We start from the raw sequence: 22,302 nt of genomic DNA on the forward strand, positions 1-22,302 counted from the left end.
GTGGTACCTGGGGTTGCCCGAGATAGTAACTAAGTTTCTCTCTCTCTCTCTCTCTCTCTCTCTCCCACTTTCCCTCTCTCTCTCCCTCTGTCCCACTCTCCCTTTTTCCCTCTCTCCCACTCTTCCACTCTGCCACTCTCCATTACTCCCTCTATCCCGCTGTGCCTCCCTTCCTCCCATCCACTCTCTCACTCTCCCTTTCTGTCTCTCTCCCACTCTCTCACTCTCCCTCTCCCCCTCTGACCACCAAAATCATACTAACTGTCACATACTGTAAGCTGTCTTATACTAAAGGCCGCTTTACACACTGCGATATCGGTACCAATATCGCTATTGTTCGTACCCGCCCCCATCGGTTGTGCGACACGGGCAAATCTCTGCCCGTGTCGCACAACATCGCACGGACCCGTCACACGGACTTACTTTCCCTGCAACGTCGCAGTGGCCGGCGAACTGCCTCCTTTCTAAGGGAGCGGTTCGTTCAGCGTCACAGCGACGTCACAGCAGCGTCACTGAACCGCCGCCCAATAGAAGCGAAGGGGCGGAGATGAGTGGGACGAACATCCTGCCCACCTCCTCCTTTCCGCATTGTGGCCGGGAGGCAGGTAAGGAGAGCTTCCTCGTTCCTGCGGCGTCACACGGAACGATGTATGCTGCCGCAGGAACGAGGAACAACTTCGTTACTGCTGCAGTAACGATAATTGAGAATGGACCCCCATGTCACCGATGAGCGATTTTGCATGTTTTTGCGACGATGCAAAATCACTCATAGGTGTCACACGCAACGGCATCGCTAAAGCGACCGGATGTGCGTCACCAATTCCATGACCCCAACGAGATCACTTGAGCGATGTCATAGCGTGTAAAGGCCGCTTACAGCAACCAATCAGGGCTCCTATTAATGATCTGTAGCAAACTAGAAGCAGAGCTGTGATTGGTTGCTATAGACCACCTGATAAATATCCAGGCTAATTGTTAAAACAGCCAATATATAGCCTCACATATCTAAACAGTAAGTTAGCGGGGTTTTTTGGCCGAATAACTGTAAGCAAGGCTCTGTCCTGGGCCTAGTGCTGTTTAATATCATTATAAATGATCTGGACAACGGAATTACTGGGAAACTCATAAAATTCATAGATGATACTAAGATAGGAGGAGTAGCCAACACTAGAGAGGAAAGAGAGCATATTCAAAATGATCTAGACACACTCGAACAATGGGCCGAGGAGAACAGAATGGTGTTTAACAGGGACAAATGCAAAATTCTACATCTAGGTAAAAGAAATGTAAAAAGCAGATATATTATGGGAGGAATAGAACTAGGTGATAGCACCGGGGAAAAGGACATAATAGTGGATCCCAGATTCAACATGAGCCAACAATGTGGAGCTGCAGCTAAAAAGGCCAACAAAATTCTGTATCAAAATAAGCATTGAATCTAGATCAAGAGAGGTAATTATTCCCCTATACTCTGCCCTGGTCAGACCCCACCTGGAACACTGTGTACAGTTCTGGGTGCCCCAATTCAAGAAAGACATCGATATATTGGAGCAAGTCCAGAGAAGAGCAACCAAGATGGTAGAAGGTCTGCAAACCATGTCATCTGAAGAGCGGCTAAAAGAACTAGGGATGTTTACTTTGAAATTGAGAAGGCTGAGAGGAGACTTAATAGCGATCTACAAATATCTGAAAGGTAGTAACAGTACAGAGGCAACTACAGCACCCTATTTTCATTAGCACAAGGAAGTACAAAAAGCAATGGGATGCAACTTAAAGGAAGGAGATTCAGATTAGACAATAGGAAAACTTTCTGACAGTGAGGGCAATCAGGGAGTGGAACAGGCTATCACAGGAGATGGTGAGCTCTCTATCAATGGAAATCTTCACGTGGAAACTGGATTAACATATAGGTGGGATGATTTAGGAAAGCCATCACTCGCAGGGGGTTGGACCTGATAGCCCTTGAGGTCCCTTCTAACTCTACCATTCTATGATTCTATGATCTTTTCCTTCCTTGCTCTGCAACAACTAAAAAGAGTTATCCAGTCAAAACTAATTATCACCCATCCACAGGATAGGTGTTGACTTGTTGATCGGTGGGAGTCTGATTCCTGGGACCTGCACCAATCAGCAAAATGGGGCACTTTTTCCCCTGTCAGAATGGAGCAATGGTCACCATGATTGACCTATGCTCCATTCATTCCTTTTTGTGGCTACCAATTGGTGAAAGGTTGCTCTATTCTTCACCATGATTAGGTTGAAGCTGCTTAAGTCTCCCTCTCCATCCACATTAGTAGATGAAGATAAGTACAAATTTGTGTGGAATTTTAGCAAATTTGCTGCATTTGTGACTTTAAAAAAATTGCAATTCAATTTACGCTAATGGCGCAAGATGCAGAAGATTTTATCAGCCAAATAAGGCCTTGAGCACGACTGGGCAGGCTTCCTGATAATACTGTACAGCTATCATATCACTTAGTATAGCACAGCCATCACATAGTATAGTATGTCAAATAGTATAGCCTGCTGTATCATAGCCCCTATAAAAGCCAAGGCAGGGAATACAGTGCAGAAACTATTTTGAGGTGAATCGTTTTGGTGAGAGTATGTCACTGGTCACAACTTAGCAGTAAAAATAGAAGCAAAAGCCCCCCAACCTCTGATTAAACCATACAGACAGTGTGTGACAGCTCATCAGTGAAGAACGGTTACCATCCATGTACCCATACCGATATATATGTGGAGGTCACTTTAATATTACTAAGGATGTGTTTGTGTTAAATACTTGAAAAGTGTTCAATGCAGCCCTAGAAGACCTTGGAGAAGTTAGAGACGTTGGAGTGATACACATGTCTTTTCAAAGCAATTGGAGAACCTGAGATTCACAGCAAATATTTTTGTTGCAAATTAAATTATCCGCAAAATTTTGCAGAACCTGCTATGTTCAAATTTCAAGAGATTCGATCATCTGTAGTGCCTACTGCTCTGCTGTTTGGCTTAAGGCTGCTTTACATGCAATGACATTGCTAACGAGATGTTGTTGGGGTCACGGAATTCGTGATGCACATCCGGCCTCGTTAGCAACATCGTTGCGTGTTACACGTACGAGCGACTGCTAACGATGCAAAATACTCACCTAATCGTTGATCGTTGACACGTCGTTCCTTTCCCAAATATCGTTGCTGCTTTTGGATGCAGGTTGTTTGTCGTTTCTGAGGCAGCACACATCGCTACGTTTGACACCCCAGGAACGACGAACAACACCGTACCTGCGTCCTCCGGCAACGAGGGGGCGTGACTTTCCTGCGGCTGCTCTCCGGCCCTCCGCTTCCATTGGACACCTGCCGTGTGACGTCGCTGTGACGATGCACGAACCGCCCCCTTAGAAAGGAGGCATTTCGCCGGCCACAGCAACGTCACTAGAAAGGTAAGTCCGTGTGATGGGTACTAGCAATTTTGTATGCCACAGGCAGCGATTTGCCCGTGACGCACAAACGACGGGGGCGGGTGCGATCGGCAGCAACGTCGCTGCATGTAAAGTGGCCTTTACTTTAATCTACGTTTTCCAGTTTAGAAAGTTTTTGAAAATGACCTAGAATGTTACTTTAGCAGACTTAAAAGCTCTCCAATACATTTTTGATATTTTGTAATAAAAAATCCTCAAAATTCTTCATAAAAACTCTTTTACTACCTTCACGACCTTTGATGTATATTTACATCATCTGTCAACTCCCTGCCTTTGATGCTGGCCCACAGGCTGAGCCCACATCTTTCCCTGCACGTGGCCTAGCCTGATCAGTGGACATGTGCCTTTAACATCTGTGGTGGGTGGATCAGAGTTCCACCCGTGACTGGTAACCAGTTAAATCCTGTGTCAGTCTCTGACAGCGGGATTTAGCACACGCCTACCAGGAGCGCATCATTCCCCGCTCCCATCGGCAGCGTCATGACATGATCGCGAGGTGGCAATGGGTTGTCTTGTCATGACAGCCAGGGGTCAGATGACGAACGGTAGATACTCTCCAACATTCAGAGGAGATCATCATTTTTACTTTACAGAGTAGTTCTGGTCGGTCCTGATGCTGAGGTTAGTGCCCTGTTCTGTACAGCACAAGTGATCAGATGATCACGGCTTCAAGTCGCCTAAAGGGACTAGTGAATACATTAAAAAGTGAAAAAAAGTTTTTCAAAAAAATTAAAAAAGATAAAATCACGCCCTTTCAAAATAAAACGAAAAATAACCCACATATTTAGTATTGCCTCTTTCAGAAAAGCCAAATCTATCAAAATATACGATCAAAACATTGCATCTACCCAAATATGGTATCAGTAAAAATGTCAACTTAGGGTCCAAAAAATAAGCCATTACTTAGCCCTAGATCCCAAAAAATAAAAATGTCACAGTTCTTGGAAAATGGCGCCAAAAGCAAATTTTTTTTTTTTACAAATTTCTGAATTTTGTTTCACCGCTTAAATTTAAAGAGGACTTTGGCATCTATGTACTCGAACTGAGGCAGTTTTACCATATAGTAAATGTGGTAAATAGAAAACCAAAAAAACAATCATGAAATTACACTTTTTTTTGGCAATTTTACCGCACTTGGATTTTTTCCCCGTTTTCTAGTATAATATATGGGAAGATAAATGTTTTCATTCAAAAGTGCAACTTGACCCACAAAAATAAACCAAGTCTTCATACGGTTATAATGCCGGAATTAAAAAGTTATTGTTCTTGGAAAAAGGGGGAGAAAAAAAAAAACAAAAATGGAAAATGGCAAGGACATGAAGGAGTTAAATTTTACTGACACCAAAATTGTTCATTGTGATATCTACATTTGGAGTTAAGGGGTTGTCTTATGCAGATAAGTCCTTTCCTTACACCCTATTAGGAGATAGAGGTGCCAGTAAGTTGGATCACTTTTTAGGGACCACCCACGAGGAGTCAACGCGAAGAATTAGTAACAACGAGTGTCTCTATCTGTCACACTTGGCCTTTCTTTGGCCATTTATCCATTTATTTGAATGTATAGCCTTCTGTAGCTTGCCTCATTTCTAACTTGACGGGGATCTGAACTGGTTGATTTTGGGCCCTTGCTTCTATAAAGGGAATGTTAACATGAGACACCACCTTCAATATTATTATTTATTATTATAGCGCCATTTATTCCATGGCACTTTACAAGTGAAAGAGGGTATACGTACAACAATCATTCATTACCAATACAAAACAGACTGGTATAGGAGGAGAGAGGACCCTGCCCGCGAGGACTCACAGTCTATAGGGAATGGGTGATGGTACAATAGGTGAGGACAGAGCTGATTGCGCAATGGTGCACTGGACTGAGGGCTATTGTAGGTTGTAGGCTTGTTGGAAGAGGTGGGTCTTCAGGTTCCTCTTGAAGCTTTCCACGGTAGGGGAGAGTCTGATATGCTGAGGTAGAGCGTTCCAGAGTATGGGGGAGGCACAGGAGAAATTTTGTAGGCAATTGTGGAAAGAGGAGATAAGAGAGGAGCAGAGAAGGAGATCTTGTGAGGATCTGAGGTTACGTGTAGGTAGGTACCGGGAGACTAGGTCACAGATGTAAGGAGGAGACAGGTTGTGGATGGCTTTGTATGTCATGCTAGTTGTTGGGCAATGGGAAGCCAGTGAAGGGATTGGCAGAGTGGCAAGGCTGGGGAATAGCGAGGGGAGAGGTGGATTAAAAGGGCCGCAGAGTTTAGGATAGATTGGAGGGGTGCAAGAGAGCAGGAGGTTGCAATAGTCGATGCAGGAGATGATGAGGGCATACACTAATGTTTTAGGCACAATATATATTTTTTTTTTACGGTCAAAGTAAAAAAATTGTATCTACAAAAATTTTCTTTAAATTCAGCAGTACTAGTCCCATATCAATAAATCTAACGAAAGTAATTGTAGGTGATGGCTAATTGCTAATAGTACATTTGTACCATACAAGGTTTCTTTTTAAACGAAGAGAGATATATCCCAACCATTAAAATATTCTATAATGAAAGGCAAGAATATTTGACTTATGCATTAGATTGTGTGGTGTAAATGGCGTACAGCACAGTACAACACATCACTTACTTCACTTGTGTCTCCTGGAAGCCTCTCCGGGGAGTAATGCCTGGAAAAGCAATTAGAGCCACAGTAATAAGGAATAAAGTGGTTTTCTCCAAGCAGACTGCAGTATAGATAAGGTCATGTATTTCCCCTGTGGTCGGAGTTAAGTTAAAACTTTCACTGAGTGATTTTTAATACACAATATAATCAGGGTTTGTATTAACGAAATATTATTGAAATATACCAGTCACAATGAATGTCCTGCAAAGATAATCTTTAGTTCTTTGAGATCAAATATATCTTAATACGCTGGCTTGGAAATTTATTTTTCTAGGCTTTGAACAATTTTTAAAATTTCTTGGCAAAAATGGATCAAAGATAACTCTTTGGCAACTTCTGTGCATATGCACTCACAGGGTATATGGTGTATGGTATATGGAAATCACCCCTACTTAGGACAATGGTGCAGGTCACCAGCACACGAACAAGGCACTACCATGCTTGGGTGCTTAGTACTCGTAACTAGTGATGAGCGGGCACTACCATGCTCGGGTGCTCTGTACTCATAACTAGTCATGAGCAAGCACTACCATGCTCGGGTGCTTGGTACTAGTAGCTAGCGATAAGTGGGCACTACCATGCTCGGGGTTCAGTACTCGTAACTAGTGATGAGAGAGTAATTCCATACTTGGGTACTCGGTACTCGTAATTAGCGATAAGTGGGCACTAGTACTCAGGTACTCAGGTAGTCAAGTGCTCAGTACTAGTAACTAGCGATAAGCGGGAACTAGCATGCTTGGCGCTCAGTACTCGTAACTAGTGATGAGCGGGCACTACCATGCTTGGGGGCTTTGTATTCGTAACTAGTGATGAGTGAGCACTATCATGCTTGGGTGCTCTGTACTCATGACTAGTGATGAGCGGGTACTACCATGCTTGGGTGCTGGATACTCGTAACTAGTGATGAGAGAGCACTACCATGCTCGGGTGCTCAGTACTTGTAACTAGTGATGAGCAAGCACCACCATGCTCAGGTGCTCGGTATTCATAACTAGTGATGAGCGAGCACTACCATGCTCGGGTGGTCAGTACTTGTAACTAGTGATGGGCGGGCACTACAATGCTCAGGTGCTTGGTACTCGTAACTAGTGATGAATGGGCACTACCGTGCTCGGGGGCTCGGTACTTGTAACTAGTGATATGCGGTCAATAGAATGCTTGGATGCTCGGTACTCATAATTAGTGATGAGCGAGCACTACTATGCTCGGGTGTTTAGTACTCGTAACTAGTGATGAGCGAGCACTACCAACTCAGATGCTCAGTACTCATAACTAGTGATCAGTGAGCACTATCATGCTCGGGTGCTCAGTACCCGTAACTAGTGATAAGCGGGCACTACCATGCTTGGGTGCTCGGTACTCAAAACTAATGATGAGAAAAGCACTACAATGTTCGGGCGCTCGGTAGTCATAACTAGTGATGAGCAAGCACTACCATGCTTGGGTAGTCGGTACTCATAACCAGCAGTCGAATGCTCGGATGGGTGCGACTCAAATACCCGAGTATAATCGAAGTCATGGTGGAACGCTTCCAGAAAAATGCTCAAGTTCCCTATTGACTTCCATTATACTCCGATATTCGAGTAATGCCCATCTGAGCGTCCAACTGCATCTTTTGAAAAAATCTGGTGAAGTTGGTTATCTCAATTTTCAAACAATCTGCTCGTTTGTACTAAGGAGTCTCATTATTACTATTGATGAGCTTGGGTTCTCGGTACTCATAACCAGCAGTTGAATGCTCGGATGGGCGTGACTCGAACATCCGAGTATAATGGAAGTCAGTAAGGAACTCAAACAATTTTCAGTAAGAGTTCCACTTTGACTTCCATTATACTCGGGTACTTGAGTTGCGCCCATCCGAGCACCTAACTGCTGGTTACGGGTACCGAGTACCCTAGCATGGTAATGCACTCTCATCACTAGTAATAATAATACCTCCTTAGTAGAAATGAGTGGATCATTTGAAAATCAAGTTTGCCAACTTTGCCAAATAATTCTGTGTTGGAATGTTGATTTTCTGGTCCTGAGGAAGAGATCTCTGTACCTTGAAACACGTAGACCTATGGAATAAAAGAGTGATTAATCTATCAACATCTCTACATCTTATTTGGCGGATTGCGTGGGTTTAACCCCTTTTTCTCCTCTTACACTGAAGAATATTGGAGAACTTAATAGTGTATACCCTTCTCATACATTTATATGTTTAGTGGATAAGGGTCCCACTAATTGATCTATTCAGTGGATATGCCATTCATTTACAAGAAGGACATACCCCTGCAAAAGGGCTATGTATAGCATAGTTGTCTATTAATTTGAATTAGCACCAACCAATGCATTTCTATAGCATTTAGGGTCATGACAGACTCACCTTAAGAAAACAATGAGTAGCCTTAAGGGTACTTTACACACTGCGATTTCGGTTGTGCGACACGGGCAAATCGCTGCCCGTGGCGCTCAACATCGCTTACACCCGTCACACAGACTTACCTGCCCTGCGACGTCGCTCTGGCTGGCAAACCGCCTCCTTTCTAAGGGGGGCGGTTCGTGCGGCATCACAGTGACATCACATGGCAGGCGTCCAATAGAAGCGGAGGGGCGGAGATGAGTGGGACGTAACATCCTGCCCACCTCCTTCCTTCCTCATTGATGGCGGCCGCAGGTATGATGTTGTTCCTCGTTCCTGCGGTGTCACACATAGCGATGTGTGCTGCCGCAGGAACGACGAACAACCTGCGTCCTGCAGCAGCAACGATATTTGAGATTAGAACGACGTGTGACCGATCAACGATATGGTCGTTCCTGCGTTTCACATGCAATGACGTCGCTAACGAGGCCGGATGTGCGTCATGAATCCCGTGACCCCCAACGACATCTCGTTAGCAATGTCGTTGCGTGTAAAGTGGCCTTTAGACTGATGACTTTACTAAATAATATATATTATTCAGTCATGTGTCCCTAACCTATTGCCTCCCTAAACGACCAGACTTCCTTGCAAAAGTTGGATCCAAACTTCTGTGTTGTGGGCATGCAGAGCAGGATCCCACAACCCTCCTTCACAATGAAAATATCAGACCTCACGCTTTGACCTAAACCCAACGCTGACACATTCTTTACTAAACATTTATCTATAGGTTACATCATTAGAGCGGTTACTGATCGTTAAATGTTTCGTAAAAGGTGTGGCATCATTGGATTAGGTCAAATAGATTTTGTAATAACACAAGTCCTCGTGTATTTACAGTCAGAGCTGTCTTGGATTCCGCTCTGAATTTTGTGATCCCGCAATCAGGAAGTTTGGACCCAAATTTTGGTAGAAAGGTCATTTAAGGGGTCATTAGAGCATTTGGCAACATTTTTGGTGATAGTTATTGTTTAGTAAAACCATTCACTCTATAACTGCCCATTGTTAAATTCTCTTTATCTGTTTCCCAACAAGTGATCCTGGCTATTAAGCTATTTGATAGACAGAAGGGACTACCTCTGTACCCCATCAGCTACCACTCATGCTATAATTGCAGTATGCCAGTGGATAGCTATTACAGCTGGAGGCTTAACAATGGCAACAATGGCCCCTAGGTCTGCCATCTTAGTACATCTGCCAGAGGATACTAGTTATCATTACACTAAGGCTTTATTCACTGTATAGAGACCATATTATATGGCTCTTGGTATGGATGCAATTCCTGAATCATCTGCAGATCTCTTAAACCTGATCTTTTCAGCTCAATTTCAAGCCATGGCAACTTGATGGATGAATGCTCCATAGGAAGATCAATCTTGTGCAGCCTAGATAGGTCCACCAGGGTCTTCTCCGCCATTATCTTGATAGTATCAAGCCATCGGGTTGCTGGTCTTCCTCTTAATCTTGTTGATTCTATTTTTCCAACCATGATGTCCTCCAGTGATTGCTCTCTTCGTATAATATGTCCAAAGTAGGCAAGTCGTAGCTTGGTGATCCTTGTTTCAAGTGTCATGTCTGGCTTGATTTTTTCCAAAATTGATGATTGTTTTTCTTGCTATCCTTGATATTGATAACTTCCTTCTCCAGGGCCAAATTTTGAAGGCATTTATTTTTCTTCTGTCTTATTCTTTTATTGTCTAGGTTCCGCATCTAGATGTTACTACAGAAAAGTCTTTGCAACCAGTGAAATGTTCTTCAATTTGAGGAACTTTTTCAGTGACTTCATTGTTGACTTGCCCAGAGCTATTCTCCTATTGACCTCAGGTGTCATCGCTACATCTTGAGGGATCATTGATCCGAGTATGTTGAAGACCTTTCCAACTTCCAGTTTGTTGCCGTCGATCTCAAATGTGTCCCAGTCATACTTGGCAGTAGTCAATATCATTTTCTTCTTTGAATTGGGTAGCAGTCCCATCTTTGAGCTTTCTATCTTGACACTCCTTAAGTCCTTCATTCTGTTGCTATCAATGTTGTATCGTCTGCGTATTTTAGATTGTTGATTATTTGACTAGTAATTTTGATTCCTTCTTTTTCGGCAAGTTCAGCCTTCCTGAAAATAGCTTTGGCATATAAATTCAAGAGAAATGGTGACAGGATCCATTCTTGTCTGACACTGCTCTCTACTTTGAACCATGCCGTTTCACCATGTTCCGTTCGGACTGTTCCTTCTTGGTTGATGTAAAGGCTCCTAATGAGGCTGATCAGATGGTTTGGCACACCCATATCCGTCATGGTATTCCAAAGTTTCTGGTGATTAACACAGGCAAAGTCTTTGCTGTAGTCAATGAAGCAAAAATAGAACTCCTTGAATATTCTTTGGCCTTTTCCATTATCTATTTAATGTTGGCAATTACTTGTCTTCTTCCTCTGCATTTTCTAATCCTGATCTATGAGCATTATATGTGCTTGAAAGGCTCTTAAGGGGGCTTTACACGCTACGACATTTCTAATGCGAACTCGTTGGGGTCACGGAATTGGTGACGCACATCTGGCCGCATTAGCGATGCCGTTGCGTGTGACACCGATGAGCGATTTTGCATCGTTGCAAAAACGTGCAAAATCGCTTATCGGTGACATGGGGGTCCATTCTCAAATATCGTTACTGCAGCAGTAACGAGGTTGTTCCTCGTTCCTGCGGCAGCACACATCACTCCGTTGGACACCGCAGGAACGAGGAAGCTCTCCTTACCTGCCTCCCGGCCACAATGCAGAAAGAAGGAGGTGGGCGGGATGTTACGTCCCGCTCATCTCCGCCCCTCCACTTCTATTGGGCGGCCGCTCAGTGACGTCGCTGTGACTCCGCACGGACCGCCCCCTTAGAAAGGAGGCGGTTCGCTGGTCATAGCGACGTCGCTAGGCAGGTAAGTATGTGTGATGGGTCTGGGTGATGTTGTGCGGCACGGGCAGCGATTTGCCCGTGTCGCGCAACAGATGGGGGCGGGTACCCACACTAGCGATATCGGGACCGATATCGCAGTGTGTAAAGCCCACTTTAGTTTGGGTGAGGAGATCCTTAGTTGGACCAGGAATTCTGACAGTATTACAGACCAAATTATACAGATGCAGACGGGTCACGTAATTACGTCCTTAGAGGTATTACACATATAGTAGTAATGTAGAGGTATTGTAAGGGCCACGTTACACGCTGCAACATCACTAGCATTTGTTGGCGATGTCGAGCGCGATAGCACCCGCCCCCGTCGTACGGACGATATGTGGTGATCGCTGCCGTAGCGAACATTATCTCTACGGCAGCGTCACACGCACATACCTGTTCAGCGACATCGCTGTGACTGCCGAACAATCCCTCCCTCAAGGGGGAGGAGCGTACGGTGTCATAGCGACGCACCGCGACGTCACTAAGCGGCCGGCCAATAGAAGCGGAGGGGCGGAGATGAGCGGGACGTAACATCCCGCCAACCTCCTTCCTTCCTCATTGCCGGCGGACGCAGGTAAGGTGAGGTTCCTCGTTCCTGCGGTGTCACACATAGCGATGTGTGTTGCCGCAGGAACGACGAACAACATCGTACCTGCAGCTGCAACGATAATTGGGAATGGACCCCCATGTCACCGATTAGTGATTTTGAACGTTCTTGCAACGATTCAAAATTGCTCATAGGTGTCACATGCAACGACATCGCTAACGCGGCCGGATGTGCGTCACAAATTCCGTGACCCCAACAACATCGCTTTAGCGATGTCGTAGCGTGTAAAGCGGCCCTAACTGTACTTCATGAGTGATCTAAAAAGGATCATGTTGCATAGCGGAGCTGAAAGAAATATAAAAAATATTAAATATCATATATAAAAATATTAAAAATACAAAAAAGTTCTTCCTTAAAAAAATACAGAAAAAGACCCAAAAAATAACTTTTTCCCTGTGAAAAAAACTACTTATATAAAAAGGCCACAAAGTTGATATTGCCACAGCCATAGTGATCCAAGCTATAACATTTTTACGTTATTTAACCCCTTTGCCACCTTACGATTTTCTGTTTTTCGTTGACGTTTTTTCCTCCTTTTCTTCCAAGAGCCATAACTTTTTTATTTCTCCATCAAAATGGCTTGTTTTTTTGCTGGACGAGTTGTACTTTTGAATGACACCATATAGTGTACTGGAAAATGGAAAAAAATTCCAAGTGCGGTGAAATTGCAAAAAAAAGAGTGTAATTCCACAATTATTTTATTTTTTTATTTACCATGTTCACTGTATGGTAAAACCAACCTCACAGTGACATTTATCCAGGTCAGTACGAGTAGGTAGATAACAAACATGTATAGTTTTTTTTTTAAGTGGTAACAAAAAATACAAAAGTTTGTAAAGCTAAAAATGTTCGCTTTTGGCACCATTTTCCGAAAACAGAAACATTTTTCTTTTTCGGGATCTGGGTCTTTGTGATGGCTTATTTTTTGCGCCCTGAGCTGATGTTTCTACTGATATCATTTTTGGGTAGATATAACGTGATGATAACCTCTTATTGTATTTTATTGTATTGTTGTGGTGGCGGCCCAAAAAAAGTAATTCAGGCGTTTTTAATTTACCGTTTACCAATCTTTTTTTTTTTTTCCTCAATGGGGCAAAAAGGGGGATGAAAAAACTTGTGTTCTTTTTTTTTTCAAATTTTAAAAACTTTTTTTTACTTTTTATTGTATATACTAGTCCCCATAGGAGACTTGAAGGTGTCATCATCCGATCTCTTGTGCTGTATAGAGCTGTGCTTCAGCATCAGCATCATCACTGTCTCCCATGAAGGTCTCTCGCAGCCGGTGTTCACAGGATGTTCATCATGACAGACACCAGGGTCATCAGCTGACTCCTAGCTGTCATGACAACCCATTGGCGCTCCGTGATCACGTCATAGGGCCGCTGATGGGTGCGGGGAATGATGCGCTACGCACAGCGTCGGACTAGCTACCGGAAGAATCTCCAGTAATACCAGGCCTGGCCGCGGTTACCTGCACTGAACTCCAGAGCTCTCACCTGAGCTCTGGAGTGCAGCCTGGAATGAACTCGGGGTTTGCAGGACTGAACCGCGAGCGCTGAGTGATTGATTTACCGGCGATTGCGGTTCAGTTCATGACAGCTGCAGACAGGCCGGGCTGCAATCCGGAGCTCAGGTGACAGCTCCAGATTGCTGTCTGCAGCTATCATGAACTGAACCGCAATCGCCGAGAAATCAATCACTCGGCGCTCGTGGTTCAGTCCAGGCTGCACTTCAGAGCTCAGGTGAGAGCTCCAAAGTTCAGTGCAGGTAACCGCGGCCAGGCCTGGTATTACTGGAGATTCCTCCGTTAGCCAGTCCGACACTGGCTACGCATGCTAAATCTCGTGGATTTAGACTGGTTAACAGCCGCTGGCAAATCTACCATCCACCCACAGCTCTTAGCAACAGATGATGGCTGATCAAATTAGCCAACATGTGCAGGGAATAATGTGGGCTCGGCATGCGAGCCCGCATCAAAGGCAGGGACACAACTTTGGGCGTACCAGTATTTCTTTGGTTAGTAAGGGGCTAACCACATGGTCAGCTTTGCCAGAAAAAAAATCCACGCACAGCTTTGTCAAGTTCTAGCTCTTAGAATAAGGCCTCACTCACGTCAGTATTTTTTCATCAGTGTTTGTGCGCCAATGTCAGGAGTGGAACTTACAGCGAAAAACAAATTAAAAGATTGACACCTGTTCTGTGTTTTGGAGACACTCCTGGTTTTGGCATCCAAATACTGATGAATATCTGCTCACAAATGACGTGTGAATGAGGCCTAGGTCAGCACAAAAACAAATACTTTTTAAAGGTGTTTATATAAACTATAGAACTTAAAAATAGATATAAATTTCATATTGATGTAATCATACTGACCTGCAGAAAAAGTGACCATGTCATTTATTCTACGTCGTGAACAGTAACAATAAAAAACAGTCCCAAAAAATGCGCAATTGCTGTTTCTTTTTCCATTCTCCTTCCAAAAAAAAGTATAAAATTTTTTCAAAAGTGGGACCTATTTATCAATCTCAATTCTTAGACAGTAGACACTAATACCAGAAAGTTTTCAAATGCACCAAATTTATCATAGTGGTTCACGTTGTTTGAGAAATCTAATATAATTTTAGACTGTTGAGCATAAGCCTTAAAAGGACAAGAAAGCGGTGCTCCATAGTTTTTTATTATTATTATTAATTATTATTATTATTTATAGAGCACCATTGATTCCATGGTGCTGTACATGAGAAGGGGTTTCATACAGAATACATATACAAGTTATAGTAGACATACTGGTACAAAGGGGAGAGGGTCCTGCCCCTGCGGGCTTACATTCTATAGGATAATGGTAACAGACAGTGGGGAGGCGGCAGTTCCAGCGGTGGTGAGGCGTTGAGGTCATTGGAGAATGTAGTCATGCTTGAACAGATAGGTTTTCAAGTTTACAGATTTTGGGTATATTAAGTACTTCTGAAAGTAAACGGAAATGCTCACATTAGCAAGATATAACAGGTACGATTCTGTCCAAAAGCTTGCAAGGAGTGGACCAGCTGCTGCTTCTCCTTGTGCTAAGTATACATGATTGTAACAGCAAGAAATTATGTAGGGTGTAGAATATAAACAAGGAACCACTAGAATTATGATGGCTTATACGTAGAGGTAGTGTCACTTTATTGTGGCTAAGCGTTTCAGCACCATACAGGTGTCTTTATTGTGGCTACGTGTTTCAGCACCATAAAGGTGCCTTCATCATGTACCTTTATTGTTGCTATCCATTTCAGCACCTTAAAGGGACCTTCATCACATGCCTTTATTGTGGATACGCGTTTCAGCACTGTATAGATGCCTTCATTAGTTGCTTTTATTGTGTCTACACATTTCAACACCATACAGGTGCCTTTATTGTTGCTATGCGTTTCAGCCCCATGCAGGTGCCTTCATCAGTTGCTCTTTTTTGAGTCTATGCATTTCAGCACCATGCAGGTGCTTTCATCATATGCCTTTATAGTGGCTAAGCGGTTCAGCATCATACAGGTGCCTTCATCAGGTGCCTTTATTGCAGTTACGTGTTTCAGCACTGTACAGGTGACTGTACTCCTACCATCATCTATTCAGCAGCGCCTAGTGGTTACTGGTTTTTCTTCCTTAACCGATAGCCTAAAGTTAACACCCCATATAAGTTGTCTTACTTAGTGCCAGAAATTTGCGCCAGAATTGTGTCACATTTCTGGACCACAGTGTCATCATATGTGAGGCCACAACCCTTTCCAAAAAGCAAACCCTCTTTTTGGTGAAGCCACGCTTCCTAGTTGGACTGAAAGTGTCCAAAGACATAATAAATATGTAGCTAGTCATGAAACATAAAGGTTTATTTTAAGGGAAATTGATGCCAAAATAGAAATGGGTGCCTTAAAAATCCAACTTGTATTAATCCTCGTACAGCAAGGTCAAAGATAAGAGATTAATCATGATCTATGTTAAAGGATTTAGAATAGCCATTGTTTATATTGTGAGATAAAATGGGTGCATAGATATTCACTGTGTATCAGAACCGTAACATTTCACATCTGGAAAATTTCAAGGAATTGAACCACAAAATATTACAGTTGTCTACAATGCACTACATTTTTTTACAAATAAGAAAACTCTTTTCAAAGACTTGTGCCTTCTTAAATTTAAAGCATGTCCAAACTAGATACCATAAATGTTTGATAGGTGGGTGTTCTAGGAAATGCAACTAATGGGAGAACATACCGTATGTGGCCTGACTCTCATTTAACTAGGCTTGTTCAAATCCTGGCTGAGGTTGGAGACTATATGTTTTAGCCAAGCTAATGATAGTTATGGAAACTGGTAGACCAAGGGTGAGGGACTCTTGTTTTTCGAGTAGTTGTGAGTCCTGGGAATTAGACCCCAACTATCTTACATTTATGGTAAAACCTGTGGATGGAAAAACTCAAGACGCCATACATTGTAGTATAACTAATTGGTTTATTTGGGTTTTTCAAAGGAATTTGGAGTTTGTAAAGATGAACATGCCATATAGTGTGTACTGCATTATGTAGCTATTATCTGAAATAGAATGAATATGGGCAAAAAAAAAATAAGCATATTATTTTTATTTTCCAGGATCTTCAGATGTACCTTGATGGACAACACTACATAAAACCATTAACAGCCAAAGAAGGTCTACTGTCACATAGCTACAAGAAATATTTTTAAATATCATGGAGAGTCCTACTGTGGACATCCAACAGGTCCTTTCAATAGACCAAATCCGTTCCATCAGGGCCAACAACGATTATGTGGAACGACCTACTGTCTCATTCATGCAAACTTGGTCAAATCCTTCACTTTCTCAACATGCCGCAAAGCAAGAGTGGCCTAATGATCACCTGGTTTCTTACAACCATCAGGATCTTCATCGTAGCCAAAGTCATCAACATCAACCGCAACATCTTACCCATGATTTAAGCCATTCCAGTACAATAAGCTCAGTGTCTCGAAGCACCACAGCTTCAGATCAAAGACTACTAACTGGGATAACTCCATCTCATTCAAGGCATTCCCTTATGAGGACACAACCCAAGGATGGAGACCTAAAGCAAGATCAGTTTATCAAAGGATTAATGGAAAAGTCTGACAGATATATGGGCCACCTCTTTATCTGTGAAGAATGTGGGCGCTGCATTTGTGATGAGTGTACGCAAGTTCGAAAACTTCCTTCTTGTTGGATTTGTGACCAGCGCTGTTTGTGCTCTGCCGAAAATGTATTAGATTATGGAACTTGTCTTTGTTGTATCAAAGGCATCTTCTACCACTGTTCCTCTAACGATGAGGATGAAGAGGACAATTGTGCTGATAATCCCTGTTCTTGCAACCAAGGCTCCTGTTGTGCTCGTTGGGCAGTCATGAGCTTCCTTTCTTTCTTCATGCCCTGTCTATGCTGCTATCCCCCTATTAAAGGCTGCCTGACCCTCTGCCAGAAGGGCTATGATAAAATAAAAAGACCAGGCTGTCGTTGTGAAAATCACACCAACACGGTCTGCAGAAAAATATCCTCATCTAGTGGCACACCATTTCCAAGGCCTTTCGATAAACCGGTATGACCTAAGAGGGCCATTGTGGAATGAATCCACCTTCACTATTTCCCTGGATCCTCTTCTCTGAAACACATGGTGTCAGAGTCAGTGAAAGCCTTACCAAGACCCCACTTGCAATCGAGGAATGTACGAACGTTTTAGCTTGAATGTAATCCCAAGAGAGAAAACAAAAAAAGAACAAGAACTGTACAACTCAAAAACTTAAATGCTATGACCACTTTTGGAGATACCTCTGCCACCTCATCATCAGTTAATATGATAGAACATGGTTCTCATGGTGGAAATTATTTGAAGGAAATTGAAGATTTGCTATTTAAAAACTGTTACAAAAAAATAAGACGGTATTGACAGCTTAGAAAACTAATTGGACTTACGATGATATGTCCTTCGATCTTGTTGGCAGTGCCGAATAACGCAACTAGGAACTCAAGGTTGACTTTGAAAGCCTGTGATATGATAAACATGAAACTGTGTGCACTTTATTATAGCAGACATAGCAATTGCAAGAAGAACTGTAATTTGTAGAACAGTATAGACATTAGGGAAAAATTGTCAACATGACTCAAACAGGGAAAAACGAGATGAATCTTCAGAAGATGCCTGGTTGACGTAGAATTAACGCCTGGTTATAAACCATACCTAGAACACCTACCATCCAAACTAGGGAGCTACATTTCTGTTTTTGATTTTCTTTAGTGATTTTTTTTTATTTTATTCAAAAAGGAAGCTTTTAGCAAAACGTAACAAGTGGGCAAATGCATTTTATCATATATGATAATATGATGTAAACCAAAGAGATATATTTTGCATGGATTGGTTATGTTTCTTCACCACTCCCTATATTGGTATAGTTGTTCATATTTGTTGCCATTTCATCTCAGGTGGCATTTAAAGCTAAGAATGAAATCTCCATTGCATAGAAACCTTAATGGTAGTGTTTTGCAGGTCTTTTTTCAGCAGTGGATTTATCTGCACAGACAACTTTAGATTGAAATTGATATTATATTGCATCGGCTTCCATTGAGTTGGGCATTTTATTTTTAATTCTTTTTATTTTTTAAATGATATACCGGTTCCTTCTAAAAAAAAAGGACCAAACGACATACTAATTACCAGAATACCAACTTGTACATGCTGAAGCCTCATTCACTGTATATTGCACTTTGCAAAGATTCTGCAAAAAAAAAAAAGTATATATACATATAAAGGTGCTTATATCTACTGATTGTCCATGTATTTTGGAGTGCTACATGCAAAATTTCTCAAAGTGACCAAGGTTTAAATAAAATATATAAATATATATAAATATATATCTAATGAAAAAATCAGGGAGTCAGGAGCTAGGTAGCCAATAAATCCATAAGCATAATGACGACACCAACATTTTGGTAGATCGTTTCTATACGTCTGACTTTTAGTAATAGTCTCAAGAAGTCGTTATGATCTCATCAGTCTCATGAAAACCTTTATTTTTTTTTTTTTGGCCCAAGGAGTCTTGGGTAAATTTGAAATCATAAGCTCACCCTAATGAAAAATAAAAAAATGGAATAATCCTACACAAGCCCATTGGTATTTGTCTATTAAAGGCTGAAGAGTACAGATTTGGTTCAGAGTTTGGTTTTCTACTTTAGTGGTCTTCATCTCCCGCGAGGTCAAACAGGCAGAGTCTATAAAATATTCAATAAAATGGTACCAGTAAAAAAAAATGTAATTCATAGTAACAAAGAGATCACTCTGATTATACTACATCAGTTAAAGTTGATATCTGTTTGGTTGGTATGGATGGCGACATATCTTATATCCCATAGTTCATCTTACCTGCTGCTACACACAATGGAGGCATCCATATATAATTGATATCATTGATGTTATTGAGTTTCTCTTGGTCCACCTGCAGTCTATTGAAATAAACAGAAATCACCATTGGATACCATGGTAATTTAAAGGGAACCTGTCATCAAATTTGGCCATGGCTGCTTTGTAGAACGTAAAAAAACACTTTTATAATACTCACCTAGGGGTGGTCCAGTCCGATGGGCGTCACTGCTCTCTGGTCCTGTGCCTCCTTTTTCCGGTCTGGCTCCTCCTCACTCCTTTTACCCAGCCCAGTATGGGTGATGTGTCCTATGTCATTCAAACAGACTGGCATTGTGGTCCTGCTCAGGTGCACTTTGATGTGCCCTGCAGAAGTCAGATCAAAGTATTGTAGTGCGCATGCATGGGCGGTCTTTTACCTTTCCTCCTGACTGCGCATTACAATACTTTGATCTGCCCTCATCAGAGCAGATCAAAGTGTGCCTATGCAGGACCACAATGGAGGCCTGTATGGATGATATAGGATACGTCTTCCATACAAGCCTCAGAAGAAGGAGAACTGCAATTGCTGCAGAGAGGAGGCGCCGGACCAGAGAGCAGTGATGCCCCCTCGGACCGGAGACTAGCGACGCCCATCGTACCGGACAGCTGGTGTTTTTTTACGTGTTTTTTACATTCTACAGAGCGGTCTGAGCTCGTATATACAGTATTCTAGAATGCCGTATATAAGTGCTCTCTGGTGGTGGCTACAGCATATAGTTGCCAAATCTGGTGATTTAAAGGGGTTTTCCACTCTTTTTTTTAAGTTGAAAATGGAAAGCCTTCCTTATAAAAGAGATAAAAAAATAAATATCACAAGATTCAGCTCTTCATTCCAGTGCTGCTGATCTGACTTCCTCCTTTGGATAGGAAGTAATAACATTACTTCCACAAAGTGACATGAAAGCTGAGGCCACTGATTGGGTGAAGAGAGTCACATGACTGGTGGTTGGAATGACATCACTTCCTGTCCTGGAATAAAGAACAGATCCCAATGATATTACTAATTTGGAACAGATCCAAATTCCTCCTTTGGATAGGAAGTGATGTCATCACTTTCCCAAGTGACCTGAAAGCTGAGGCCACTGATTGGGTGAAGAGAATCACATGACCGGTGGTTGGAATGTTATCACTTCCTGTCCTAGAATGAAGAACAGATCCCAATGATATTACTATTTTGGAACTGATCTGACTTCCTCCTTTGGATAGGAAGTGATGTCATCTTTCCCAAATGACCTGAAAGCTGAGGCCACTGATTGGGTGAAGAGAGTCACATGACTGGTGGTTGGGATGTTATCACTTCCTGTCCTGGAATGAAGAACAGATCCCAGTGACATTACTTTTTTTTATAAGGATGAAGTTTTTAAAACTTTACACACAGAGTGGAAAACTTCTTTAATTTTGATGCAGGGGGACCAAAACTTGTGTTTGTAATATGTATACTAAACAGTGTTCATATAAAAGTGATTAGACCTGAAGGCTGCAAAAACAATTTTTTTGCCTCAATGTTTGTAAGCTTTAAGGAAGAGCATTTACTCTACCTGCAAAAAAATCAGATAAATAGGACTTTCCCCAGAAAGTCAACATGAAGGTCATTCAATGATTCCAATATAACTAATAATTCGTAACAAGAAAAAGATGTATGTAAAATGTCTAAGAAAATATATATTTTTGATCTTTTTTTATAAACATTGAATATTAGCATTAAAATTATTTATGAGAATCAGTGTATGCTTTATTGAATAACTGGACCTTGTAAAAGTAGGTCTTGGTTGCATGCCTGGTACCCAAGTAATCAGTTTGTAAAGCATGAAGGAGGACGATACAGATACCATATACATTAAAAAAATAAAAAATTACTGGGAAGGCAATGTTATAAAATAAGCTCAACCAACCCTTACAAAATGTGGTTCATTTTTGTAGAAAAGAAATATTTTGGAATATATTATGCAATTTTTATCTTGTTTCCTGGGGAGAGCTCATATATATATGTTCTGTTCTCTGCTTTTGTGAGAGAATAAAATTATATATAATATATATATAGTATATGTTAACATTGAATTATTACAGTGACAAGGATGTCATGCATGGTCTATTGCCACTTACTGAATTTTCCCAAATTAAAGTCTAGTTCCTTATTTACTCATTTAGTATCTCACAATTTTTTATTTTATTTTTATTTTAATTGTTAGGAACAAATGACAACAATTTCCTGCAGTTTATACCTAAAAAAACAAAAACAAAGAAAAGCAAAAAAGTTAATGTGTTTTCCATTCCATTCAAGGTGGTTAGAGCCATGGGTTGCAATACCTTAAAAAACGAAAACAAAGAAAAACCAAAAAACGAAAACAAAATTAATGGGTTTTCCATTCCATCCAAGGTGGTTAAGACCATGAGTTGCAATACCTAAAAAACTAAAATAAAGAAGAACAAAAAAAGAAATGAAAAAAGTTAATGAGTTTTCCATTCTATCCAAGGTGGTTAGACTCAGGAGTAGCAATTAGAGATGAGCGAACCGGTCGCGGTTCGGCTCGAGGTCGGTTCGCCGAACGGAGGTCCCGTTCGAGTTCGGTTCGTCGAACGTTCGACGAACCGAACTCGAACTGCATAGGAAACAATGGCAGGCATTCAAAAACACATAAAAACACCTAGAAAACACCCTCAAAGGTGTCCAAAAGGTGACAAACAACTCACAACACAACACAAACACATGGGAAAGTGACAAGGACAAATTCTCATGTGAAAACAAAACAGTGTTACGAGGAAAAAGAGGACGAGACA

At 41.9% G+C, this 22,302-nt stretch overlaps 1 protein-coding gene across 1 annotated transcript in view; it reads left to right on the plus strand.

The window, feature by feature from the left end:
• The window catches only part of SPRY3 (sprouty RTK signaling antagonist 3), a 39,031-nt gene extending 17,787 nt beyond the window's left edge, over positions 1-21,244 (plus strand). Inside the window, exon 2 of the mRNA XM_075323690.1 lies at positions 16,694-21,244. Coding sequence (XP_075179805.1) covers positions 16,792-17,673 — 882 coding nt within the window. The 5' untranslated portion in view covers positions 16,694-16,791 and the 3' untranslated portion in view covers positions 17,674-21,244. The remainder of the gene's footprint in view (positions 1-16,693) is intronic.
• Positions 21,245-22,302: the final 1,058 nt, after the last annotated feature.

The sequence above is a fragment of the Anomaloglossus baeobatrachus genome, chromosome 9, assembly GCF_048569485.1.
Source record: "Anomaloglossus baeobatrachus isolate aAnoBae1 chromosome 9, aAnoBae1.hap1, whole genome shotgun sequence".
NCBI classification, from domain to species: Eukaryota; Metazoa; Chordata; class Amphibia; order Anura; family Aromobatidae; genus Anomaloglossus; species Anomaloglossus baeobatrachus.